The 27,783-nt window shown below is 39.1% G+C and overlaps 1 protein-coding gene across 2 annotated transcripts in view; it reads right to left on the bottom strand.

Moving 5' to 3' along the window:
* LOC148652991 (protein phosphatase 1 regulatory subunit 37) overlaps positions 1-27,783 on the bottom strand; it is a 54,538-nt gene that overhangs the window by 10,122 nt on the left and 16,633 nt on the right. For both annotated transcript variants that reach the window (XM_088647399.1, XM_088647398.1), the window contains exons 5-10: positions 27,089-27,208; positions 26,339-26,486; positions 22,375-22,530; positions 22,117-22,229; positions 18,342-18,483; positions 17,287-17,453 (exon numbers count right to left, since the gene is read on the bottom strand). In XM_088647399.1, coding sequence (XP_088503525.1) covers positions 17,287-17,453; positions 18,342-18,483; positions 22,117-22,229; positions 22,375-22,530; positions 26,339-26,486; positions 27,089-27,208 — 846 coding nt within the window. The remainder of the gene's footprint in view (positions 1-17,286; positions 17,454-18,341; positions 18,484-22,116; positions 22,230-22,374; positions 22,531-26,338; positions 26,487-27,088; positions 27,209-27,783) is intronic.

Below are 27,783 nucleotides of genomic sequence, written 5' to 3' on the forward strand. Positions count from 1 at the left end.
TTAGAAATTAATCACTGGTTCAAGCTTTGAGTTTACTGTCTTTTGGAAATGAAACACATCAAGGTCAAAGAAAACTATATAGAACAGGAATATAAAAATAAAACTACCTTGTTCTTCATGTCACCCTGTTTTGCATATCATCCTCTTTGACTTTGCTGATTTGAAAGAAACATACTGAAAAGGTTCCTTTCACACTTGACTTTTACACATAAAACCTGTTAGGTAATTGCTTTCATCATAAGTAGACAGACAAAATCTATACCTGTTGGGGAAAGAAGTGTTCAGCCCAAGGGACTTAGTCTAAGACATTAGACTAAGATAACATAAGATTCAGGGGTTTCCAATCTGAGACCCAAACTAAAACCAGGTACAGAAAAACTGAATTAGCACAAAGCCACTTATTTCTTGATAATTCAGCGACAAAGCGGTGTTCATGAGAACAGAGGGGAAGATGCACTGCTGTCAGATAAAAATGATTTTAGATAGTGTGACCTGCTGGATTTCTAAACAAACGCTTCCTGCCCTGTAATTCGAGACAGGCCTCCGGAGCCCCAGCACAGACACCGCAGGCTGCAGCCGCCAGAGCACACTGCCCCCCTCGGCTAGCCTTTCTAATGGCATATTTCACACAGGGAGAAAGATGGCCCTGACAGCCAGTCGCTTCACTCATCAGGCTGATATTATACGCTGCAGACTGAATCCGTAGGTGCTATCCCCTTCGGATAAGGGCTCTGCACTGTAACGTTTCTGCCCACTTCGCTCCTGTATGCTTTGTAGCATTTCTTAACAGTTTAACAGCTGTGTGAAATCTCACACTCTCACCTCTGTAATTAAGGTAGGCTTTTGTGCTGAGGAGAGTCCTAATTCACTGTGATTATCAGAGCTCAACACAGCCCACCACTGCGGCCTCAGCAGGGTTTGAAACACGTGTGGATAGCCGCGGCCACAGCCAATTTAATTGATCTGCTCAATTGGAAATTTAGGGATCGTTACACTTGAAATTAGTATTTTGGCCTCTTGCTTACTAAGGACAACAAAAAATAAAAATTACAAACAAACCCGATGCTGACTGCTCCTGGTCACCAACATTCAGAGAAACACCTGTAGCAGGGCTCTAAGGAACATCACGAGCGCTGGCTGTCAGAATGGTCTTATGTGGTAACTGGAATTTAAAACAAATACAGCCTGAATTCATTTACGTCTGTAAACTTACAGCGTCCAGGCTGGACCTTTTCAAAGCACTCACTGGAGTGTACAGGACTTTTTTACAAAGACACTCACGTCAAAAATAGGTCATCCATGCTAATTTAAAAAATACAGAGCAAAATATGAAAATCACATATTCTTTTCAATTAAAACTGTTCTATAATGTTTTATTCTTTTATTTTACCAGATAAGATTATGGAGAACACATTTATCTTTGAAGGGTAACTTGGGTTTTCACTGGAGCACTCCAAGTGAAGAACCTTCCTCAAGAGGATGACAGCAGCATCCCAGCTGGGATATTAACCCACAGCAACAACACTGCCAGGACACAAGAATCCCAGACACATGAACATGCTTACAAGTTAACCAATCAAAAGGTAGTAATAACGGGGAAGTAATCCTTTCTCATTATCTACAGTATATCATCATATGATCTCATGGAGATTCTGTAGCCAGCCAACCAATTACTTTCACAAATGGGTAACACTCTGACAGCAGTTCAAGTCATACAGTCACACAAAGGAAAACGTTATGTAACAGTGGCATGAAGCAGGACGAAGTAAAACAATTGTTTTTTGAGAAGGTTTTTCAAAATGGACTTGGACTAAAAGTCAAGGCTTTACAGAATGATTCAGCACAAAATAAAAACGCCACTCCATGCGAAAACATTGAGATATCTGGACAAACCAGACATCAGTGAGAGGATGCAGGCTGTTCAATCCACTTCTCAAGTAAGCAAACACATCACACATCAATAACTGTAGAAAACCTGATAAAGACTTTGACAAGTATTCTGTTACCTAATGACTCAAAAGCTCAACTGTTTCCAAAGCAGTGACCTGACGTTACAGGGAGATAAAACAACAAAGCCTTCAACAACAGCTCTTTGTCTGGGCACAGTGGAGGTCCCACCATGGTGAGATCCTGCCTTAGCTCTTCAGGAGACAAAAGCCTCAAAGATGGAAGGAAAATCGAAGTACCCCAACTGCTAACTGTAAAATGACAGTGGGCTCATCAGCTGCACCCTAGCAACTTTGAAAGAAAAAGTTCTGAATCGGATGCTGCGATCTCATGAGCTAAACTAATCCTTTGGGAATTTTACAAGTGCATGAGAGAGAAGCAGAGGCTACTGGGAAAACCCACAAATTTGAAAGCACTCAGTGGAAGAAACGGATGGATGCAGACCACTCCTCCAAAGCTACAAATGTTTGTGCGCTGCAAGAGAAAGTATTTCTCTTAAGTGGTGATATACGTCATGTTTCATAAGAAAATACTTTTATCTTGGACTGCAGAATTAGTCTATTCTGTACTGCATTTTAATGCAACAGATGTTCAAAAGGAAGAGTGCGAAAACAAGACCTACAGTAAGGTCAAGCTCAGATGTGTGTCACTCCAGCTTCCTCTAGGCTTTAATGAATCATTCCCATGCACAGTAGGAAGATTACTCGGAGATGACGCCAGAGCACCATCTGTAAGTAAGTGGAATGAGTGCAGTAATCCTCTCACTGCAGGTTACACTACCGGAACAGTGCTGTCTCAGGGAGAGATGGCAAGCATGGGTCACTGCAGGAGATGTGGCTCTCTCCGTAGGAGTCACCTGTATGAAATGCAAAGACCTTCCAAAGGGACAGGAAGACTGCAAACTATTTTTCTTCCTGCTGAATTAAAGCAAAATGGAGATCAATTTATTGCATCATAAGAACATAAGAAAGGCTGCAAATGAGAGGAGGCTGTTTGACCCACCTTGTTTGTCTGGTAGTTTAATAATTTCAAAGTTCTATTAAGCCACTTCTTAAAAGAATCTGTGGAGTCACTGTTGTGAAAATCCACAGCTCTCTGTGTAAACGTTTACTATTTTCCATTTCAGATTAATTACTTTTTAGTCATCAGGTGTCACATGATGTCCTTGTTTTTTTACTGAGCCTGCCATGGTTCTCCAAGTGTACCCTACCTGTATGTACACTCCTCAGGAGATGATATATCCTCTCAGTCTTTGTTCCAGTCTCTTTAGCCTGTCTGTCTGTATACTGTATGACAATCGTCTGACCCCGAGGAACATTCTTGTTACTCCTCTTCCAACTTTAAGGCTATAATATCCTTTATGTAGTATAATGATGAAATCTGAACACAATGATGAGGTTTTAAATCACTGTAAAGGTAAAGCAAATCTTCCTTTGACTTAAATTTCACACTTTTCGCTATATAACCAAGTATTCTGTTTTTTATTGTTCCTGCACATTGTTTTGATATGAACAAAGAGGAATCTTCATAAATACCCAGGTCCTTTTCACACAAGTCATCCTGCAGCTCAGAATCACCCATGTGACTTGCATTGTATGAGCTCCTAATTCCAGCATAGAGCCCTTTGCTCTCGTCAACAGTAGCTTGCCAAGTGTCGTGGTGGAATACCCAGCCTGTGATTGTGCTCACGTCCATTTGTAAATCTCTGATGCCACTTCCGGGTTTGCTTGTCCCCTCTATTTTGCATAATCTACATTTAATTAGCTATGCTACTGTATGGTTAGGGACTCTGAATCTGAGGGTCCTGGGTCCAAGTTGTAGGTGGGACACTGCTGTTATACCTGTGAACAGGATACTTGGCTCAAATTATTCCTGTAAAGTGCCCTGCTGTATAAATGGGTCTTGAATTAAGGACTGAATAAAGATGACTTAAGATGACTCACTTTTTCCTGTTTGCTAACTAGTTTTCAGATCAGGTGTGATCAGATCACCTTAGAATCCTACAGATTTCAAAGTTAAGAATTAAAATTTTATGAGAGGCTACATCACATTGTATTGCTTTCATTCTGAATACCAAATCAATGTGTTTTACACACGTTACGAGTAAATCAGAATGTTGCTATTGACTTTAACAAAATTGCCTAGGTTGATTCACTTTACTGGTTATTATCCTGTATTAGATGCAATATCAAAACCTCTTGTGATTGTAGGAAAAAGAGGCAAATACAAAATATGTTATTTTTGTATTATGTCCAACATGGGGCAAATGCTTTAATGATCTGAATGATCTCCGTGCTTTTTGCTTCAGGTGTCAGTGTAGACTGCCCTCACCCTGTCCTGCCCCGCTGTCTGAAGGCTAGCAAAACAGGACTGTCACTCAGATGACCTTTCCCAGCCTCCCTGGGCAGAGCTCATCTGTCTGGCAGGTTTCTCCCTGGACTCACACAGATCCATCACAGTGCAAAAAATGCTGCTCCTTTCAGGATGCACAGACCACACCACACAGAGGAGTGGCTTTGCTGAGGAGCACTGAAAGATCACACATATGAAACTGTACTCATGGAAATCACAATTAAAAAAATAAATTAAAGCTACTTAACTCAAGAGAAGCCTAGAAATGCAGTTGGTGGATATTTTAAACGGGATGAGTACTACGGGCCAATTCACTCATCCATGACCATCAATTTCTTGTTTGGCCACAATGGCTCCTAAGAAGTGAAAGTCAGGTTGAAGTACTGTCTCATACCGTCTCATACTGTACATTACTGACTTCCAAACATCCCTGGGAGAAGGGCACAGGTGAACAACAGAACCCATCTTTGTTTGGCTAATGACTTCATCAAGGTCATTGAAGGCACTTTTATGGCGTTTTATATTAAGAACCTGGAAAAGACAATTACATTCAGCCTTTAGAAAAAAGTGCATATTTTAACTGTGTTTGAGAACAGCAGGTCTCTTTTTGTATTTTTGTACAGATTCTGAACCTCGCTTTAGTTTATCATCTGCTTGAGGGACAGAAGGAAAATGATGTTTAAGCTATAATTTCAATCCTTTCTCAGGCTTTGAGAGCTTCTTTGAGAAAAACCTTTTTTATTAAATATCATTGAGCATGTAATTAATTGATTAATTGACTATTTGAATGACTGATTGGTTGGCATTCTAATGACCCTCATGTATACATGTAAGTTATTGTGAACATCAATCACATACACACTCTTATGATGATATAAAATGTCAAGAGTTTTTATTTCTCTTTATTTGCGTCACTGGATGGGACTTACTCCCATCTGCTTGTCAGTCTGTCTGGCCTACCTGGTGGACTGAAGGCAAGTAATCCACCAAGCATGGAACAGACAATACAGCTAAACAATGAACCTTCTTGTTCTACAAGGAAACAAAGTCCGACCTGCCCAAAGCTACCTGCATTTTATAAATGTTGGTCAGCGTTTGCAAATATACAATAGTTTACCTGTTTCCTTAAATGTGTGAAATAAAAAAGGGAAAAAAGGACAAAACAATTAAAAAAGCCTTTTTGCTGTCAGCTTAAATGCATACAAATTGCCGTTGATGAGCTCTTTATTGGACTAACATTTATCTAGTAATATCCCAAGCTTTTAAAACCACTGAGACCCCACTCTTCAGGTGTTCATTTGAATAGAAAGAGCTGAATGAGTGTTTCTGTAATTGATCCCCTGAGTATAGAATGTCTAGTCCTGCAGAACCAACATTTTCCCAATTACTGATATTTTTTTCCTTCCTCTTCAAATTACTGTGCTTCAGAATTAGACAAATTTTTTGAATAATTTCACTTAAACTTATTTTTTTTAACAGAAATAGCATACATTACAAACAACATACACATATATGTTTTAATGCGTCTCTTCAGTCTTGTAAGACTGAAGTGCTGTTGGTCGTAACGTGGGCAACATTCAGTCCTAATGCCACCCTGCTCCAGGTCAGACTGGAAGCAGACCTTCACTTTCACACCTGAGACGTCCATCTTTATCGGGCACTTTAAAGCAGCAGCACCTGGAGTACAGAGAAGCTGGTAAAATGGTCCAGTTCAGCTAATAATGATTTAATGTAGCTCATCAAGAGCGAAGTTGAAATAAAAACCTGCAGACACACTACTCCTGCTGGAACAGGACTGGACAGGCCGGTCTTACACTTTTCCATGTACTGTTTTCACAAGGAATGCCCAGTCCTTACATTCCAACTCATCTCTCTTCACAAGCTGGCTGCTGGCTTAGCTAGACCAATTTACAGGTGCTGCTGCTTTAAGGAGACCTCGAAGAGCTGCAGATACCACCCCTCCAGGACCAGGATTCCACACGGTCCTGCTGGCTGTCAGCGCAGTGCTGTTACTCAAAGAACATGAACAAAACAGAATACGTTGCAAGTCCAGGGGGACATAAGGGAGGAAATGTAATCTACACAATACCACTTCTGGAATATTCTTAAAATGACTTTGAACATTTAAGTACAATAATAAATACTGAGACACATCTCATGTGCTCACTAGAGTATTTTATATTAGTGTTACAATATTGTTATGACCTTGAAGAGCTTAATTATAATCACGCAAGATCAGTTCCTAAGGCAATAGAAGTTTTTTGAAGACAGAAATCAAAAGAAAACAGTACAAAACTAGTGGAAAATAATTGCTTGACAGAAAGAGAATCAAAAATAATTCTCTTTGGTTAAATGACTCAATCTCTGTTAGATGTGTATTTATTTCTGTCTCCTTTCCAAAATGACATCTTGATTTTAAATGTTTTTTAAAGGTGGATGTCACAGGCAGAGGGAAACAGTCATGGTGCTCAGGTGACCAACTACACAAAACATCAAAAGAACTGCTAAAAAAATAGTCAATTTCATATACTTCTAGCACAAGATATAAATATGAAGTAATAATACAGACAATTAAACGTGTTATACCCCTGATGGAGACAGATTACAAGAGATGCAGCCACTTCTCTGGGTTTCAGAGACACTGTCTTCCTATTATCTCTCAAATGGGGTTTCTGGATACATTCTAGTAGGGGATCCTCCTGAAACAGCAGTAGGTTGCATCTTGGCTGAATAACTATCACCTTGGCTATAGATGATATATTTGACTATTTCCTGAATGATCATCTCAAATCATCACATATCTACTGTACCATTATTTTGAGGCAAACAGTGTTTGGCTTAAAAAATAAAATGAGCTAAACTGAGACAAATCTGATGCTATGCCCACAGGCTCCCAACATCAAAGTTCCTAACTTCAGTGTTGTTATTGATGGTTGTGAAATAAAGCCCTTGATCAAAGTTAGAAATCTTGGTGTTACTTTTTATTCTGTTTGTCAGTTGAAGCACATGTTAGGAACTTCACAAGTGTATCTTTCTTCCATCTGCAAAACACTGCTTGATTATATCTTTGCTGTCTTCGCCTATGTGATGCTAAAAAAAGCTCTACATGCTTTTATTTCATGGACATCAGACTTTTGTAACAGCTTTCTTATTGGGGGATTTAAGGTACTGAAAAGGCTTCAGAATGTCAAGAAACCCGTGACCTTTGGGTCAACTAAAACAACTCTGCAGCTGCACATACTGTAACTCCATTCCCATGTCACTGTCAATAGCACAGGTACCCAGCGAGATTCAGAGTGGACTTATTGAATGGTAGAGTCCAACTCTTAATCTGAGATCTGCTGATTTAGTGCTGCGTGCTGAAGACCAGCCCTCACAGTGGACAACAGATCCTCTTGTGGGCAGATTCACATCTGTTTTTTCATTGTACTTTTTTCATTAAGCTATTGATGCAAATTTTAATTTTACTCCTGGGTTTTACTTTACAGGGTTAATTTATTGTGCTTTTTTCTTTGTCTTTTTACTTCTGTTTACCATGTGCGTAACACCCTGTGTGTGTTATTGTACAGCAGTTAGTGCAATCTCCCGAAAAACACACTCTTACTGCCTCACCTGTACATGTGTAACAAAACAATAATGTACAAATTGATATTTTGAACTAGGAAAAACATTTATACACTCAGTTTAGTTATACATATGAATGTGTTGGGAACAACTGTCAAGAACTACATATTATTAAATTAAGAACTATGTAGTTTAATTATTTTGTAAACTGTTTCATATTTCCAAGCCAACATGCTGAAGTCAGAGCACTCTGTATAGTAAGTAAGAAACCTAAGCAGCTGCAGCAAAGCATCTTGAAGAACTACACAAACAACACTTCTGCAAGGTTTCTGATTCTATTCTTTAAAATATTATTTCATATTATTCTACCACAGCAAGGTAAAGTGAATATGATATCTATTGCACTGAATACTAAAAACAAACTCTGAGGGACAGAGCTTACAGAAATGACAGTTAAGTCACTGTGTCACTATTTTTCCAGCCAGAAACACACACTGCCTCAGTATAATGAAAAATAGAGACGTGATGACACAGCTCATTCTGCTACACTCTACTGCTCCCACTGCTCTGTCACTCCACTATGCTTTGCAGGATGTTAAAAAAATTATAAGCATATTTCTATAAAGGACACATTTATCACACATTCACAAAACATCAGGACAAAGGATACAGGGTATCCTTAAACTACTTCTAAGAATGATAATAAGCAGTCCGAGAAGATAAGAGTGAATAGAAAGAAAACTTTTTTTAAGGATGGGTAGAAAATACGAAAACAAGCAACCTAGAAGCACAGCCAAAAACACAGTGAAAGAATTAAAAGAACTCTGACTCCAACACAAACAGCAGCTACAACATGCACCTGACATTGCCCAACGCAAGGCTGAGCATTCTTTTGTCTTTCTTTCTAAATCCAGCTCTAATCAAAGATGTTAAACTTCCAACATGTGGCACTGCCTGAGATAGCACATCGCACCACATGTTCAGACAGCGTCAGTGTGAAAGCCACGCTCGCTGTGTCAGCCTGCAGAGGCAGCAGCAACAGCAACATGAACAAAGCCCTTGTAGTTGAGGAGGTGCTGTCCTCTAACTGCTGTTGAGTGACACATTGTTTTGGGAATGCTGTGGGCATTTCGGCTCTCTGCGACGTTGTGGGCTGGGGTGCCATGTCCCCTCTTCCTTAAGCCTGCCCCTGAAACGCAGTGAACAGCTGGCCTGAGTCTGTCCACTTGGACATTACAACCATGACTTTATTAGAGGTACCCAGGATAACAGCTGATCCTTTTCCGGGGTCCTGTCATGGTGATGTCTTCATCTCTAACCGGAGCAGACGCCAGCTCCTGGCAGCTACTGAAGGTGACAACAAATCCAATTAGCTCCTCTCCATGGCGCCCGTGCAGGCAGGGACAGCGTGACAAGGCCCGAGACTGCTACACTCCACACAGCGGGGAACATCCTCTACAGCGCAGTCGCTCCAGCTGGAGTTACTGAGAATCGGACCCCGCTCTGCAGTGCCTGACTGCTGATAAAAAAAACATCATGCTCAAAGCAGACGGACTCCAGCGAAACACGTAGCGGCACGAAGTAACACTAATAACCTTCTGTTGAAAGGTGATAGTGCTAATTCATGGCACTGTGTTATCAAATGCAATTTATAACTGTGAACTGTAAGTTCTGTTAGCACAGCATGACCTTGTGGAATTGAAAAAAAAATGCAAAGACCTGAAAGAAAAGTACTTAGAAATGAAAGCTCAGACTTCTAAGCATCTCTCTTTAGTTGATGGAAACTGTTCAAGTTAAAAAACTGCCTGCTGCTTATTTGCAGCCAGCATTGTTTTGTTTACAAAGTATAAGCTCGATGCAAACTTCAGGTAAGCAGTTTTGAACTTGATAATACTTTCTTAAATTATACTGCAGACTGTATATCGTTCTGAAGTATTCTGATGCATTTTCACTGAACTAAGGCACAGTGACAGAAAATAATGTTGTACAAGAGTTTATGCTACAGCTTGTTTTTATTTGGCTTTATTATTTAATAGATTCAATAGCAACAGAACAGCTAAAAATGAAGTAAAGCATACCAGAGACCAAGATCTCTGATAAGAGATCTTACAGGTGATAAAAGGAATAACTGATGTATTATAAGCTCTGTATTTAACAGTATCATCATAGAAGAAAAAGTGAAACACTAGAAACACTAAAGATAATCAAATCTCTAGGGCCTGATGGAATTCTCCGAACTGTACTTAAGGAAACAAGAGATGTCAATCACTGTTCATTAACAAACCTCTGGGTGGATTTTCAACCCACTGAGTGGAGAACGGCTAATGCAGCCCCCAGCCATAAAGTGGGTGACAAAAATGAGCCGTGTTATTCTAGATCAATAAGTTTTACTTCTCTTACTTGTGAACTGAACTAGAGGAGCATTTTTAAGTCAAAAGGTTTCTAGGAGAGTGTCAGCAATAATTTAGAAAAGGCATGCTTAACTATCTTGCTACACTGAAGTTGAGTCTTTTGAGGAAACAACAGTCATAGAATCAAAAAGACCATAGCATTAATTTGCAAGAACAAATTATTATGAAGATTAATTCACAATATCCAGGAAGTAGGAGTTCAAGGTAATGTACAGTAGGTATTGGATTAGGAATTTGTTCATGGACAGTGAACAGGCTACAGATAAGTGGAGTACCTCAGGAATCCATCTTAAGGACCATTGCACTTCCTAATTTATAGCAGATGAATACAGTTCACAGATGGCACCAAACTAGGAGGATTAGCAAACACTGTAGCAGCTGCAAAATAAATTCAAAAAGAATCAGACCAAATTCAGCAGTGCACAAATACCTGGACGCCCACAGCTAATGAAGACAAGCATAGGACGTTGCATGCAGGTATAAAGAGATAAACTATAAATATAATATGTGAAACACCAAACTTGAAGATGCCACTGAATGAGTTTGGCACAGGTGCTTACGTAGAACCATCATTTTATCTTCCAAGCAATGTGGGGAAGCAATAAAAAACAAAACAAGATGTTACTTGAACTTGAACCTGAACTTGAACTTTATTGCCATATGTAACCGGTACATGTACTGGTACAATGGAATTCTTACTTACAGTAAGTCTCTTGATTGTTAAAAAAATGCAACAACACAAAGTGCAGACAGTGCATCCAGACAATATACAAACAAACAGTAGACAATGTACAAGTAAACAAGTAAACCGCTTGAATTTAAACAATGCAGACATGTACACAGTTACTGCAGTTGTGCAATAAATAAGAAATCATAATGAGGTAGATGGTGTAGGTGTGGTCAGAGGGGCATGGCTAAATGTGATCACCAATCTCACTGCTTGTGGATAGAAGCTATTGAAGAATCTAGTGGTTAGTGTCCATATGCTCTCGTATCTCTTGCCTGAGGGCAGTGGGGTGAAGAGTTCATGCCCGGGGTGGTGACTGTCCTCAATGATGACAAGAATTCTACCACGGCAGCAGTCCTCATAGAGCTGTTTAATCTCTGTGAGACCACAGCCGATGATCTTCTGGGCCACATTCACCATTCTCTGCAGTGCCTTTCTCTCTCGAGAAGTGTTGCTGTTAGACTACATAGTTAAAAGTATAGAATTAAAATCAATGGATCATATTTTAAAACTGTTCAATGCACTAGTACAGTGTGCAAGATAGCATGCACTTTGTACAACTTGTTACAAAAAATGTTACTGTTCTGGGATCTGCTCAGAGAAGAGCAACCATCATTCCTGGGCACAAAGAAATAACCCACGTGACAGGTAAAAGAATCTGAATCAGTACATTCAGGAGACTTAATGGGACCTCATTGACAAAGCCAATCCAATGAACTTCTTCAGAAGCAAGAGAGGATACAAATGTAAACTATTGAGAAGGATATTTAAAGCACATCATTTGTGGGAGTACATGACATGTCAAAAAATCATGTTGTTCAGGTGAATACCCTGGTGTCTAAGAAAGAAACCAATCAATTCATTAGTAAATAGGAACTAAATGGACTAAATGATCTGAATGACCTCTTCTCACCTTTTTCTTATGTTTTTACGTTCGCAGCCTTTGACTTGCTAAGTCATTAAGCTTGGTTTGCCTCCAGTATTTTGAGTAAAGAGCAGGCTTAAGAATCAGAACTAAAAAGAAAAGGATATCTTCATGAAGAGTTTCATAAGAAAAAACCTCTGTCACGGTACGCAATCTTAACTGTACACTGTCAAAGAAACTGAATGTTTTATATCACATATATAGTTTTTTAATTATAAGTTGATTTATTGATTTATTTTTGTCCTAATATACTCTTAGTATGAATTGAGAGAACAATAAAATACAAGCTAGTAATATTATCTTGGTTTAGGGAATTCACCAAACCTAGCACTCAATGGAAGGTTTACATTAGGTAATGAAAGGCTCTGGCAACCAAATGAAAAGGTATCAATGAGCAGTCTTTATGGCTGAATTCAGGCCTAGTCCGGAGTAATAATATCAGCAAATGCTAATATTTAAGTTCATATCATAAGACTCAACATGACACAACTTGTGCTCAGTGATGGATCTCTAAGATAACTGTAAAGTTACTTTATCTGTTTCATATGACTTCCACAATGCACACTGTGGCTTAATGGAATTGTACATGGTAAATGTATTCAGAGTATGCAGAATTTGGCATTTATTTATTCATTGCCAACTTGATGGATTCTATGCAATCTGAGAAAGAAACATGGCTCTCATGTTTCCCTGCAGACACACTGACACATCTGACAGGTCTGCAAGCTTGCATACACAGAAGAAAAATAGTCTGAGGTGATGTAACTTTGTCTAAGTGGTACTCCCTGGTGGCAGAGTCTGCTGAACCTTTGCTAAGGATTTTGAAAAAAAAAAAATGCTGTTTCGATTAAACTGATAGTCGTCACTAAGTAATTATTTTCACCTTTAAGCAAACAATGCACGTGCTTTCTTGATGTCAGCACACACATTTGGCCTGCAAATATCTAATTCAATTCTGAAATTAGACTTGACTAGATTGTTGAGGGGTTGATAATTTATGGATTTCAGCTCATGTTACAGTCTTAGTACTGCACTTATAGCTGCGTGCACATAGACAAGGCTCCGAATATCTAGAATGGTGGTCACATGTGTGGACGCAGGAATAAAGACAAGGAGCGATAGACAAAAAGGAGGAAGTGAACACGTTTTGGAAAGAGGAAGTGATCGCCGTCTGGGGGAGCGAGAGGTCTAATCTTCGCTGGTCTCCACCACTGAGGCAGTCTGTCCCAAGGAGGTTACTTTGCACCAGATCTTTTCACCAAGCTTTCTCTTGTCCTTGCAACCCGGGGTTTATTAATTAAGAATTTAAACATTTGATATAACGGGTTTATTTAGAAGATGCTTTAAATACTGAAACTCTCTAAAGGTCAGTGGTAAGGGCCAGGGGCAAGTCTCCCCTTGTCAATAAAATCCTGATTCTGTCAGCTGTTCCAGTGTGACCCCCGCCTGTATCACACACCCACACTCACTGAGTCACCACTGCACACCAGCTCTCATTAGGATAGGGTTCTACTTGTCCTTCTGTCTAGAGACTCTAGGTTATACAGGGGTGGGAGGAGAGCTGGTAACACTCATAAAGCATCTTTCATTAAAAAAAGAATAACAAGAACAAATGACATAGACTCATAGAATTTTAAAAACCTCCTGCCTATGAACAACAATCTGCTTTTATTATTAAACTTCTCAGGGGCATAAATTCACACAGATCTACCCAATGCTCTGCACTGGTTGTGCTGCAGTACCCATGGTTTCAACCACCCCAGCTTGTACAATACTTCCAGACTCAAAACAGGTGCTGCCACCTGTGCGGCAGCAGTTTAAAGCACCAGACTTTATAGTTATTTTATCCTCCCTTCTCCCCTGTTTAATGTGAAACTGCAGGTCACACCTCTGACTACAGCACCAGGAAGAGTGGAGCTATTAAACTGACAGGGAGACAGATCAAATGTGACACTTCAAAGAGCCTGGAAAAGCTAAAAACTGAGCAACGCACTACTACATCCCCTCTGAGCTGGGAAACAAAGCCGACAAACACGCTCCACATGGTCAACACCACCACCCAGAGACCCAGGCAGAGCTGCTCTGCCTCCCCCAGGACGGCACCAGGGAGCCATCCCGAGCGACTACATGTCCAATGATTACACTATCCGTGCACAGGCGCTCAGAGGGGCTAATTAATGCTTTAATATGCAAATGAGAGCTGCAGTAAGTTACACAGCTGGCAAATATGCCTTTTTTTTTAATTCATCAAGAGAGCAGCCAGGCTGGGTTTTATCACAGACTACACCAACGACACACTCCGGGTCCCATTCACTGGGTCTGTGCGAGGGGTTAAGAACCGGAGGCTTGGATCCTGCAGAAGCACAGTGCGGCATTGTCTGGTTCACATTTAGGACCTGTAGATCACCCCCTTTTCTTGACATGCATTTGCCAGTGTAATCCAGACAAATGATCAGGTCTTCAAAATTACTGACCTGTCAAAGTCAGAAGCTTCCCTTTTACCCAGCCTGCTTTGCCGGGGAGCAGTGGTGTCATGAGCTGTTCTGGCTCTCGATATCTGTCAACAGTCCCAAGCTGGACCTGTTCCTGCTGCATGCATGGTCAGCTACCAGTTTCAGATAGTTAGGCAACATGACAAAGTGGTTAAACATTCATGATAAAAAGCATTTCCTGCTTCTCTTTATCCTATTCCCAACAGGCTGCTTATCTTATTCCAATCAGAGCTTCTCACTTTTAATTATACTCTGTGCGAATGAAATTAAAATTAATCTTACTGAAAGAATGGGAAAAAATTAAACACTTTTTTTTTTGCAGAAAGTATGGTACCCTTTTCTGTTAAATGACTAGGATAATTTCATTAGCGTTCTGAGGTCTGCACTTGAAGAGTAGGGAAACTAAAATAAAAGGCGTAACCTTCTGCTCTCTGGCTAAGACAGACTCGATCAATCTATGTATCTGTTAGGCTGGCAAAATCCTCTGGAGATAGTCAAGACAAATAAACAGATAACACCTTACAAGAGCTACAGACGTGCCCTCTGAATGTTGCATTTCTGAAGACTACTCCTTATGAATATTTTACATGAATAAATAATTAATAATTAATGACAAAAAAGGCTGAGGATCAAATAGAAGAGGGACTTTTTCATCAAAGAAGAGAGGGACTAAATATTTCCTCCATGACACCTATTTTTATACACAGAACCAAGGGCTGCCACTACATGTAAAATTCCCTTTTCTTTTTACCCTCTTTTTTCTAATTATATTAGCGGGAGAAAGTATCCACTGAGGTTCTGAATTCTCAAACATGCTTAGGGGTGTATTTGATCAACCTAGAGCCCTATGGGATAAACTGCTGCAGCAATTTATTAACATATTTTACAAGCCTGGGGAATTCCACTGGATTGCATCAGCTACCTATATCTGATTACCTGCTGCATTCTGCTGAAAGTATGTGTGTAATACAATCATGGGTCATCCCCCAGCACTATGAAATGTTCTAACAAAACACAGCTGTGTCACTACTCCCTAACAGGCTAGAGTGCGTTCTTACTGCAGTCGGAATGGATATTTAATATGAATAGCAAAATCCCAAAATCTCTGATAAAGATGCAAATAGAAAGAGCTGTGATAACTTACATTATGAGATACCCTTATTTCATTTGTCATACAGTTGAATGATGTAAGCCTGTTTTTCCTGACACAGCTACAGAATCTTCTTTTCTTAGAACAGTACGTAAAACGAAAACCACTGCCTCCATTATTAGGTATGTTGTGTGAACTTCTTACTCAACCTGCATGATTCTCATTTTTTAATTAACCAATGTTATATACACTTAGGCAGCTGCAATGGACATCCAATAAATCATTCGTTAGCAACATAAATTAACATAAAACACTTCCTGTTGCACCCACATGTTTATCAAATGTACCCATTGAAATAGTAATGAAATAATAAAAACAAGTAATATTGAGAAAGGACAGATATTGCTTAGCTTGTGGATGAAAATAAATGTGAAGGTGGTACAAAAGATGAAGGAAAGAAGTTTTAAGGCATTCGGCTTTAGAGTTAATTTTAAAGTAAGCACACTTTCCTTAGAGAATTTAATTAATGCTTTAATATGCAAATAAGTTAGTGAAGATAAAATCATGACAAACAGATGGCAAGTAAGCTTAATTATTTTTTTTAATCCAGCAGGGGCATTGCATTAAAGTTGTGGCATCATATTCCTTAGGCCTTTACAGAATCATAAAAAATGCACGCCAGAAGAACTGGTGTATTGTTTTAAAAGCAGACTGAATAAAAGTTTTGCTTTTGTGTCTTAATGACACTCACAAGACTTGTTTGTGGTTGAGGATAGATGCACATTACTGTTGTACTAATCATTTCCATGAATTTGTTAGGAGATTGCTTTAAAACCAATTCATAAATGGGCAGCCTACCTCATATAGAAAAATCATGAAAAACCACAAAATGACAGTGGAGTTACTAAATGTAAATACAGGAAATATATAAACATATAGTTTCTGCAAATACTAATAAAATGCTCCCTTTTGAATATATTTAAAAATGCAATTTCCCACAAACCAAATAACTATTTTTTTCATTTCTGATTTACACCATCTGCCTTTTTCTACTCTCTCATTTCTCACTTGTTTTTTTCATCTTCCTAGTTAAGTGTGTCATCACAAACAAAGCTCAAGGGCTGAGTGTGAGGAACAAGGAAAGAGTATCACTGCACAGACTGCAGTGCAAAATATGCTTCAGAAAAAAGAGCAGCACATATTTACTTCCTAATTATACTTCCCCAAAATATTCTGCAAAGTTGTTTTGCTTTGCTCAGATTGTATGTTAACCTGGCAAATTACATCCAAGGCCTGGAAATGCAAAACACAGAATCTACTCCTGTGTCAGTGTCAAAATGTTATTACAACCCCTTCATTTTAATCTTGGGCTTCAGTGCTCAACCGATAGATGCGGCTGCACTTGGTTTAACAACACAAGCAAAATCTCCATCCTTTCCCCCCAGATAGTACTGGTGAATACCAATAATATTTTTTAATTTTTGCTGTTTTTTTTTACACAGACGCGGCTAATTCGTGGGTTTCAGAAGTCTATCTAATTACAGGTACTGAAACTGAAAACAATTTGATTGATGCACGGAGTAAACGTAGTTTAAATTAGTTTTTGTTATTCTGCTGTTAAAATGGATATGATTCAACGATTCTTTGTAATTTCTAGAAACAAACGAGCAACTGTCAGACACGCTCCGGATACCTAGGCGAGTTTTACGCACGGGAAGCCCACCTGGGCAGCGCATGTGTACTGCATGTTGCCAACATGGGACAGTAGGCTGGCTTACCTTCTCTTTCCTAGGTTTTTTATCCAAGTCCACCCTGATCAGTGAATGGTTTATTCTGAGTGCCAAGGACAGAGCCATCAGGCCCGCTGCTCGGATCAAATTCTTTCGCACGTCGAGCCTCTGGATGCGAAGACTCTCGACGATGAATTCTGCTGTAGCTACAGCACCTAGGAGAAGTGATTTCTGAATTTAACTTCTTGCGGCTAAAGTGCTAAAAAAAAACTTTACAAAACCGCTCGGTTCTTTCGCTTATTTCAAAATTGATTTGTTGATTTCACAGCTTTTTAATAAAAGTTTTTTTAAACTTTTTTAATTTAAATATAAAGAGAAAAATGCTAAAGCGAAACAGAACATCCGCCTGACCTTATTATCTTAATGCTGATGACTTAGTATAAAAACGAGGCCACTAACTTTAATTTAATAACACTGTTAAAAAATCAGAAGAATTATGTATTGATTCTTTGCAGCTGGTAATTAATGAAATAATGGCAGTTCGAATCCCTTATGAAAAAAACGTTTTTGTTTCATCCTTGTGCATTTCCTGTATTGTTTTGTGCGTGTTTAATGTGGCCATGTGCACTAATCATGTGTGTTCTCAAGGTCATATTTCCTATATTTTAAACCTAATCGCATAAAAAAACAGCTGGATTAATTTAAGGGCTATAGAGGAAGTCCAGGGGAAATTGTTTGAAGGCTGTTTCTTCACTAAAGTCTCCACAGCAGAAAGCCACACCGCTGCAACTATTTTACTTTTATCAGTGCTTTTAACTCTTGGATTTGTTCATGTCTTTTTTAATTTGTTCATCTCAGGATTTCACAGAGAGCTCCATATAAAGTTAATCAGGTTTCAAGGAACAGCTCATTTTAAGGTGTCTCTCCAAAAGCTGTCTCCAAGAGCATGGGTGATGAGTCCAGTAAATATAAAAGTGAAAATAAACAACTGCTGACACACAGGACATATACAGTATCGGACACAACATGTATGGAAAAAAAAAACGTTAAAATACTGATAATGTAAGCCATCTTCCCAGATGAAAACTAAAGAGAATCTTTACCTTCACAAGTGATTCCAGTGTAGGCCAGTCCAAGCTGCAGAAGAGATCGGTTAGCTATCAGACCTTCCTTAAGCTCTTGGATGCCTTTGTCCTGGATATTGTTGTGGCCAAGATTCAGTGTTTCAAGGGTTGTGACACAGGGCTGAAATAAATTATATTACAAGGTCGTAGAATAAGGGTTTCATGCATTACAATGCATTAAAGTTACTGTAGTGTAAGAATGAAACATTTTCATTCAGACACAACAATCCACTGTTTCACTTGTCTACCATATATAAAATTAGCTCTCGCTGTTTCACAATAGCGAGAGTCACAATCATCTAAACAGACTTCTAGTTCTGTCTGCATTAAAAGGCACATAGAAATCCTTTTGTCACTGGCTGATGTTAGCTATGTCATGCTGGTGAGTCCTAAGTGCAAAATGGCTATCTTTGACAGCAAATTTCAATTTTCTTCGTGCAAAACAGCATTAGAAGGATTTTTTTTCAACAGCTCTACCACTCAGAATTGTGAAACAGAACTATTTCACAATCACTGCTATAATATAACTTCTCATAAATACTACATGGATATTTTATGTACAGTATTTGACAAATGTTCTCTGCTAAAAAAATACTACATATAACTGGAAATAGTACCTAGCTTTTTAAACAGCATAGTATGTTGTCAACTGAAAAACAAGCAACTGATTAATGAAAAAAGAGGTGCCTTGATTATTTGGAAACAACTGGGACAAATTGAACCTCAGTCTGCATGTGCCAAAAGCCCGGAACTGTCCCACCAGAGTAAATTAGGGGCTACAGATTTTGAAGCCTGATTAGCAGCTATATAAACCAGAAGCACCAATGTGGCAAGGGAGACCATCAGAGCTCCATGACGTTACATAACGGAGTGAGGGCTAGGAGATCTGTCTTACTGTCACACTGCCTGAGCACCAGATAACATCCCCCAAAACACAGCTAAATGAGTCTAAAGATTTGTTTTGAGACTGAATTTAAAGACGGGTGACTACAAAATCACTAGTGCTTCACACGGTAGCTGGGGTGGCAATTTACCTCAGAAGTGTGCAGCATGGGACAGGAAAGGCAGCAGAGTTTTGGACAGTATAATACACCTAAGAACAAAGTCGAGCTTTCCAGATCAAGACTGTGTTTTATACAAGCTTACTGATGTCTTCAGGATTTAAGTGTTATAAACTGTAGTACTTGGATTTCCTCTACAATATTCAGAGTTAGAATGTAAACAGTAGAGCCAGAATTCTTAAATGTAAAGATCTTTGGTCACCATTTAGTGTAAATTGAAACTGAGAATTATTACACATGCAAAACACAAACTCCTTGAAAAGAAATGCTAAATTCTGTAGGAGCCATTTTCATTTTTCCCCTTTCTAATGTCACCTGTTCTTTTTTGTAAAGTAATAAGAGTAGACAAATTATGGCCAAATTATTATGCATAGTTCTCTACAGAAATTACCCGCATGACATTCTGGGAGAGTGCCAAGCTGTAAACTCATTCTCATAATTACAGGGAAAGACTAATTAGTGAATATATTGGAATTTTTTAGGATTCATTTTTTGTAATTTAAGGTGGTGTGTATGTAAAATTACATTCATAGCATTTTATTTCACAGTAAGATGTCTTAAACGTGAAATAAAGTGTACTATATATGAGCTTAACACTTATTTGGAAACTCTAATCCACCTGCAATCATACCTAGGGCTCAATTAATTATAATTAATCAAACAGTCCCATATTCTCTGATCCCATTTCACTAGTATGTATTTGTTTATTTATACTAGTGCTTGTAAAACAAGATCTCAATAAATTACACTGTGATGTTTAAAATTAAGAGACATACTTATGTTTTTATAAATGACAAGTTAAGCTAAACCTTTTGTATGCTGTAGGTTTCAGTTCAAAGTCTTTTTCAGAATTTAATTTAATTACTAACGTTTGCCACTATTTAGTCTAGTTTTTTTCAATATTTAAATTGATGAGATTACATTTTGAGCTGGACAAGTGCAAGAGTTGATGCTTTCAGATATAATATTATCCCAAAATTAATTTTCCTGTAGTATCTTGAACACAAAGTGAAAACCTGTTTAGAAATAATTATTTCACTGCTGACTGAAGACATTTGCTATGTGGGAAAATGTATTGGAATTATTCAAATGCTATAGGATTAAGAAACTGAATTTAAATTAAATCTTTCTTCAGTTCCCTTTGTCATTCTGAGTAATTATTTCATTAGATCTTACCATGACCTACATAGACAATGAAAAATCTGTTTTTGTGTTGTTAGTACATCGGCAGTCTTAAAAGTTTGAAATTGCAGCAACACTACTGTATAGTAATGTTTGACCTGTAAAAAGCCATGTGGCATCACTCTAGAATGACAGTGATAATACATCTGAAATGAGCCATTTAGAACCAATAAAAATAAAGGCTTTGCATTCTGAAAGGCTCCAAGGACTTCAGATGGCAGGTAAATGGGTGATTTAATGAAGTTCTTTGACATTGGAGCAGGATTCACTTCTGGCCAAATGCTTTGCTTTTATTTTTTTAGAGGCATCCAGAAAAAGAGAAGTAAAAAAAAACAGCGAAAGGTTAATAACAGCCTTTCCAGTGTCATATTCGACACTACCAGCCACTGCTCTAATTATGATCATTATGGTCGCAAGAATGTCTAGTTATCCTTCTTAATCACAGACTACATGAGAAAACCTCCTAAACACATATCTATTATTTAATCAAACTGTTCCTATTCAGTGGCACTGAAATGGAACAAGTCCGCTTTATTTTCGGCCTGGATGGATCAGCCTTGAATGTGTATATCCGAGATGAAAGAGAACGGGCCCTTAATTTGTATCCTTTTGATTTTCAATCGCCATTCAAATGACGGAAGGTGTAGTTTATTCTGACAATCAGTGCGGGCGAAGAAGAATGGATATTATTAGGGATTTTACATAAGATATCCTGTGAGGAAAAGTCATTCTATTTCTGGTGTGCCCACTTTCTTTCTTCCTCTTTATATTACTATTCTCTTGTCTCACTGGGCCCCGAGAGTGTGGTATGAAGTCAAGTTTGGAAAAAAAAGGGAGAGTAGGGCACTCAAGTGATGCAGCCATTCCTGAAAAAAATGCACATCAAAAATCGCAGTCGGTCCAGAACATGAACAGTGCCAACTACAGTATGCACCTGATGCAACTGGACCCTGGATTCGACATTCCACCATAGTTGTAGTTGTGGCTGATTCAATCTGCCAAAAGAGCACCAAACCTCTAGTCCTCTGGCAAGGGGATTCTCCAGAAACCTGGGGGAGTAACGCCACTATAACTAATGGAATAAAGTGCCAAGTGATGGGATTAAATGGTATTGTACTGACAGATAAAACCTAACCTTATTTAACTGAGGTTGTTAATATCCACAGGGATTTTCTGTATTTCAACTCACAAGTGCAATATATAAAAATCCTAGAGACTCTGTACCATCCAGCACTGAGTCTTGGCATCACACCCTGCTTCAAAGGTACCTTTGATCACTGTCCGTTCTTGCAGACAGCTGCACTGAACCGCAAGCATTGCGGCATCTGATGTCTTCAGAGGGCTGCTCCCAAGTCATACACCAGGTTCACCTTGCCTTGCGTCTCAGTGAGTGCACTTTTCAGGCTTCTAGGTAGTAATTACTTATTATCTCCACTCTCCAAGGTTCATACTTCCAATATACCTGGCACATGCAGTGCAGCAAACGCGTGCAGTTTTCCTGTATTTCTCACCAGTGTGCTAGCCAGATGGAGCATGCCTCTGTGAGTTATTTGGTTGTTCCATAGCACAATACTTCTAATCCCATTTCTCTGCACTCTTAAACCATCGCAGATTTCTTCCAGACCTAGAAGATAGTTGGAAAATAGGTAGATACTGTAGGTGCACTATCACATAAACTATGGTATACATCATGAATTGAAATGTTAAACGAGGTATGTAATTGCCTTTGTGATTACCTTTATTGGCATTTGATAAACCAGATTGTTTACCTGCATCTGAAATAAGGTTGTTACTCAAGTCCAGCAGTTTGAGGCAGTGGTTATATTTGAGAAGTTCTCCCAGCTGCATGGCATCCTGGTAGCTGTTAAGCTTATTGTTTCCAAGGTACAGTTCTTGTAAGGCACAGTTCACCTTCAGAGCACAAACTGTGAAATATAGAGTCAAAACACAAAATAAATGTGTGATTTATATTCCATTTACATTTATAAAAATAAAGGCTCCATCAAGGTGATTTGCTTTAATGGCACTTGTATTGGTAAATGGTATGGTTTTGACTGAATTCTGTAACGAACAGTTCTTTCCGGACCCTATGCGGACGACACAGTCCGACGGAGTGGGGAAACACTAGGGAAATGTCATGCAGGAAAACGGGGCAGAAGACAGGGGGCGTGTCCAAGGTGCGCTGGTGCACGGGGGAGGTGTGGCCGAGGCGAACGATCCAAGAGTAATCCATAGAGTATCCAAAACGCAAGGGTAAGTCCAAAACCAGGAGATCCATCCGACGAAGGAATTAAAAACCACGAAGGCCGGGACGGAACCGGCGGACGGGGAACAGGAACGGGAACCGAGATTAAAACCTTAACGGGACCAGGCGCTTCCTGGTCCCGGACTCGCACGATATGGAAATCAGATGCAGAGCCCGGAAGAGCGTCAGCGCCTGGCTTTTAAGGGGGGCAGGGAATAGGGCGCAGGTGCATGGAATAAAGTCTTGAGTGATAGGGCTGGAGCACCCTTAAGGAGGGGGAACTAATATCGTGACAAATTCTTTTTCTCAGTTTATTTTATCAGCTGTAAATCCAATACATATTTATTCTGAAAACAGATGTAAAATAGAATATGGATCTTAAACGGAGTAAGGCTAAAACGTGCAGTTTTAATGAGCTTAACTGAGTATGTGTGGATGAACACTGACAGGACCAGCATTCCAAAAAGAACTTAAAAGCAAATGATCAAATTTAGATTACGAAACAGTGACAATAGAAAGAAATATTCTCTATTTGATTGATGTTTTATCTTAATTTTTCCTAATTACATATTTAATAAAAACAACTTCCATTTTTCATCTCTTAAAAGGATAGTTTTTTTTTTTCATTTCAATGAAAGGCTCCTGAAAACTGCTGTCTTTAGGGTTTCTTTTTGTGGTGGTCACACACTGTTGTTTTCGCCGATCAATTCAGCAGATTTGATCAAGCCTTTTGGTTGCATGCGGAATGCCAACATTGTCATCACACACAGTGGGAACCAAACGGCCTGATCGTTGAAATTGATTCAGGTGACTCCACTGTGAAGGCCGCCAAGTCGCGCAATCAAACCCAACAAATCGATTTCAATGATCAGCCCCCGTGTCTCCCACTGAGAGAGAAGACACTGTGCATAGCCAAAATACCAAATGAATCAAGACACGTTTAAAGGGACAGATTCTGTTTTGCTGAACTTACACAGAGCACTGTTGGGCTCAGCAAGAAAGGAACACAGGTGGAACTTTCTTTTCACTACCAACTTAGTGAACTGCATCTGTCCCTTCGTATAATGACAAGTGTAGTAGTAACAAAACAATAAGACACAAAGAATTCAGCCTGCTTCTTTTGAGTCATTGGAATCCGTTAATATTTCTAAAAAGTGGAGAATAAATCTCTTCTGTTTCCCACAGGCATTCATCTTTTGGAAGAGACAGGCAAAGCATGGGATACGAGGCTCTGAAAGTCTCCCGCAAACTGTCTCTGTCTGCTGGCTTCATTTTGAACTTGCAGAGCTTTATGGGCTCAGTCTGAATCTGGCCTTTTTTGTGTGCAGTAAAGACATTTAAAAGCTTTTCTGCTTTCATAATTTTGTGCTTTGTAAGAGGAGCTGTTATTTACATCATATTTATTTTTTTGGAGTGCCCTCCAAAAGTATTTGGACAGCAAAGTCAAAACTGCAATTTTTGCTTTACAGTGGAGCAATTTGTATTTGTCATGATTAGACTAATATGAATGACAAGCATAACATGTTTTAATTTTCAGCACTTCCAGGCATAAGTTTGATCTTATTAGGTCAGAAACATACAGTGATTCTAAGTGCTTGTAAGTATTCATTCACTGAAGTCAATTTCAGAGTATAAAAGTCAGTGAGTATAAAACTCTGTGTTCATTGCACTTGCAAAACTCTTTGTGTGATCATCTGAGATGTAGCCAGTTTAAGTTCTGGTCTGTACTTGGAGTGTTCTGACTTCAGTTTTTTCTTCAATATGCAAGATGCATTTTAGATTTAAAATTCAAAGGGGAACTGCAGTCCCAATTTCTCAGACTGGTTATTCAAACTCAATTACAAAATAAATTCATTGATGGTACAGAACAATATTGTGTACTTTGTGAAAGCACTGTAAGTCACCTTGTTGTCACAAACACTTGGTCTAGCCTGGTCAGGGCAAGAGTGAAAGTTTGTAAGAATTGTGATGTAAATGTTGCCCTTCCTGCTCACTAGTCACTGTAATAACTAACGTAATGTGATGTAAGAGCAAATAATTACAGGTTGTGCAGCAGAAATTTCACTGCAGAAATGTTCCAATGTGATCTGCATGCAGAGTTAATAAGTCAGCAGTATTTGTTGGAAAACATCTCAAAATCAAGAGCAATATTTCTATTGGATTTAAAGAGATGTATTCACAATCCTGCTTGTTTACAATGTAATAAGACCACACATGTCACCAGACGTTTTGTTGTCAAGTTCTGAATTGCAGAACATGGTGCTGCGCATACCTAGAAATTTCATCTATTTTGTGAAGTAAATTGGAGGTTTTACAAGTTACTGTGTATATTTTACTTTAATTATGGTTTGACATGCACTCATCAATGCTGATTCCTTTTAACCCCTTGATTTAAAAATTGCAGTTTCCCATTTAATCAGAAGATTGACTTGGCGAGTTCTAGATTTTCATTATTTATTTTTCCTGATGAACATCTTGGTGCATTGGCTGTATGTTTTGGGTCAGTATCATGCTGCAAGGTGAAGCGCTTCCCAATGATTCTGAAAGCATTTCCGTTCACATAAACAGACATAAAGCTTCTGCAATCTTTAGAATTAATTCAGCTGATGATTAGTTACATCATCAATAATAATGAGTGATCTAGTTCCAAAGGCAGTCACTAACGCCCAAGCCATGACACCACCTCCATCAGGCTTGAGAATTTATCAGTGTCAAAACATTTCACAGCTACAGGGCACTTTCACCCTGACTGGGGCTGATTAGTACATTGTAGCCATGTTTTGACTGTGTCCTTGTTGCTATTTTGTCATTTGTTTGACATCGCAGTTACAGCCTTAGTATTTACGGAAAAGACACGCAAGTAATTGTACAAGGGTACTGAGCAAGTACATTTGTGCAAGTAAAAGTTCTTACTAAATATATTTTATCACGATTAGGTAGTTTGCATGACAGCACTGCACTAATAACAAAGAAGTAGAGAGTTTGAACATTGAGTCAGGGCTTATTGATTCATTAAGAACCTTTTTATCTTCCAGAAGGACAGAGTATTGTTAGTTGTGTATTTAAAATCTCTGCAGAAGAAATCTTTGCCGATTTTCGAAGTTTCTGACCACAGCAGGATGCGCCTCTCAGGATACTGGTGTTTAAAGTGGCACCAGAAGATTAGGACCTGTAATCCCCAGCTCAGGCTGGGAAATTCACAGAGGTCAGAGGTGGTTTTCTCTTTCAATGTGTCCTGTTCCTGCTGACCTACCCTCAAGCAAACATGCATCACCTGCATACTGGTTTGAGATTTAAATGAACAGCAAGAACCCAGTGTCAAAGTAAGAAAGTATTTCTCCATATAGATTCGAAGAGTGTAACGTTCCTTGCAGTGCTTCTACGCTACAAACTAGAGTGTGTTTTGTCTTTGTCTTGAGGTTCACGGAAAAATGTCACTCAGGTCGCCAGTGCTGCCACTGTTGTGACCACGGGAGGGGGCAGCATACCGAGCGTGAAGAGGGGTTGGCCGTTCAGGGAGGCATTGTCCAGGTGCAGCACAGCCAGCCTGCTGCAGCGCAGGGCCCTGGACAGGCTCTGGGCAGGATACTCCTGCAGGGGCAGGTTACAGGCATCGAGCCTCCGCAGGCACCGGCTCTGAAACACACAAGACACCAGCCGCTGCTTGGACAGCACAAAGCCTGGACCCTGACTGCCTCTTCATCAAGCACAGCATATGTTCAAAGGAGAATAACATCCAAATGTATTTCTAGATGAGCAAAATGGATTAACACATAAAAACATTTCAATGGATGAATAGTGTCAATATTTTTTTGAAATGTTTTATGCTTATAATGAAAAGAACTGGAAAGACAGGAAGAAATTTTGTACTGGAGTGAGAATGTTTGATTTTGCTATTACTCTCACAGAATATCTTTTAAATGCTTTTTATTCTGGTGTCTGAGGCCAAATCATACTTGATTTTAATTTTAAAAATAATTTAAGTCACCCAAAGTTCTGGATTTTATTACCATATTATTAACAACCCAACACCCTCTACTAATTTTACCAAGAACTCTTATAGGACATTCCAAATGTTAAAGGTTCTGTTAAGTCTACTCTGACCATATTACCAAACACCCCCCTTGAATAAATCCACTGCAATATTCTCTGCAATAAGAGAAAAACAAGCCCTTTGGTAAAAATCTAGTCCGAATTTGGTCCTGGCTCACTGTGGTGCAGTTCCTCCGGGTCTTTACCTTCTGGAGCAGGTGAGACAGAGCCTGCCAGCCGCCCACCCCAATGTTTGTGTTTGACGACATGTCAAGACGTGCTGTGGATTCATAGTACAGAATCATGTCCAGCAAGGCAGACGCCCCCTGCAAACAATACGAATACTGAAGGCCACTGCAGAAGGAAAACTGCAGCTGTTCCTCAGAGAAAAGAAGTGTATTCTGAGCAATCCACCTGACCCATTCACATTCTTAGTAAAGTGTGTGACTTTAATGTGCCCAGTACATTATATCTACAATATAAGATATATACAATATATCTTTCCATGTACTGTACGTATGTATATATACATACTACGTGCCTATAGAGTCGAAACATCCTTTCCAAAGTAACACATTTTGAGGTCTAACAGTCTGAAATCAAGGTACATTTAAGGGGAACTGCAATGCTATTTTTAAATTTAAGGGGTTAGAAGGGGTAAACCACCAATTTACATCACAAAATTGATTCAATTTCCAGGTATGCGCAGCACCATGTTTGTGATTCAGAATAAGGCAACAAAACATCAGGCAACGCGTTCCGCCCTATGACAAGCAGGCTTGTGAAAACATCTTTTTTAATCCAATAGAAATATTGCTTTCGATTTTGAGATGGTTTGATGACAAATACTACTTGTTAACTCTGTCTGCATCCAGATCAAGTTGAAACATTCCTCCAGCAA

This window comes from Lepisosteus platostomus, chromosome 10 (genome assembly GCF_059453375.1).
Source record: "Lepisosteus platostomus isolate fLepPlt1 chromosome 10, fLepPlt1.hap1, whole genome shotgun sequence".
In the NCBI taxonomy this organism is placed as follows: Eukaryota; Metazoa; Chordata; class Actinopteri; order Semionotiformes; family Lepisosteidae; genus Lepisosteus; species Lepisosteus platostomus.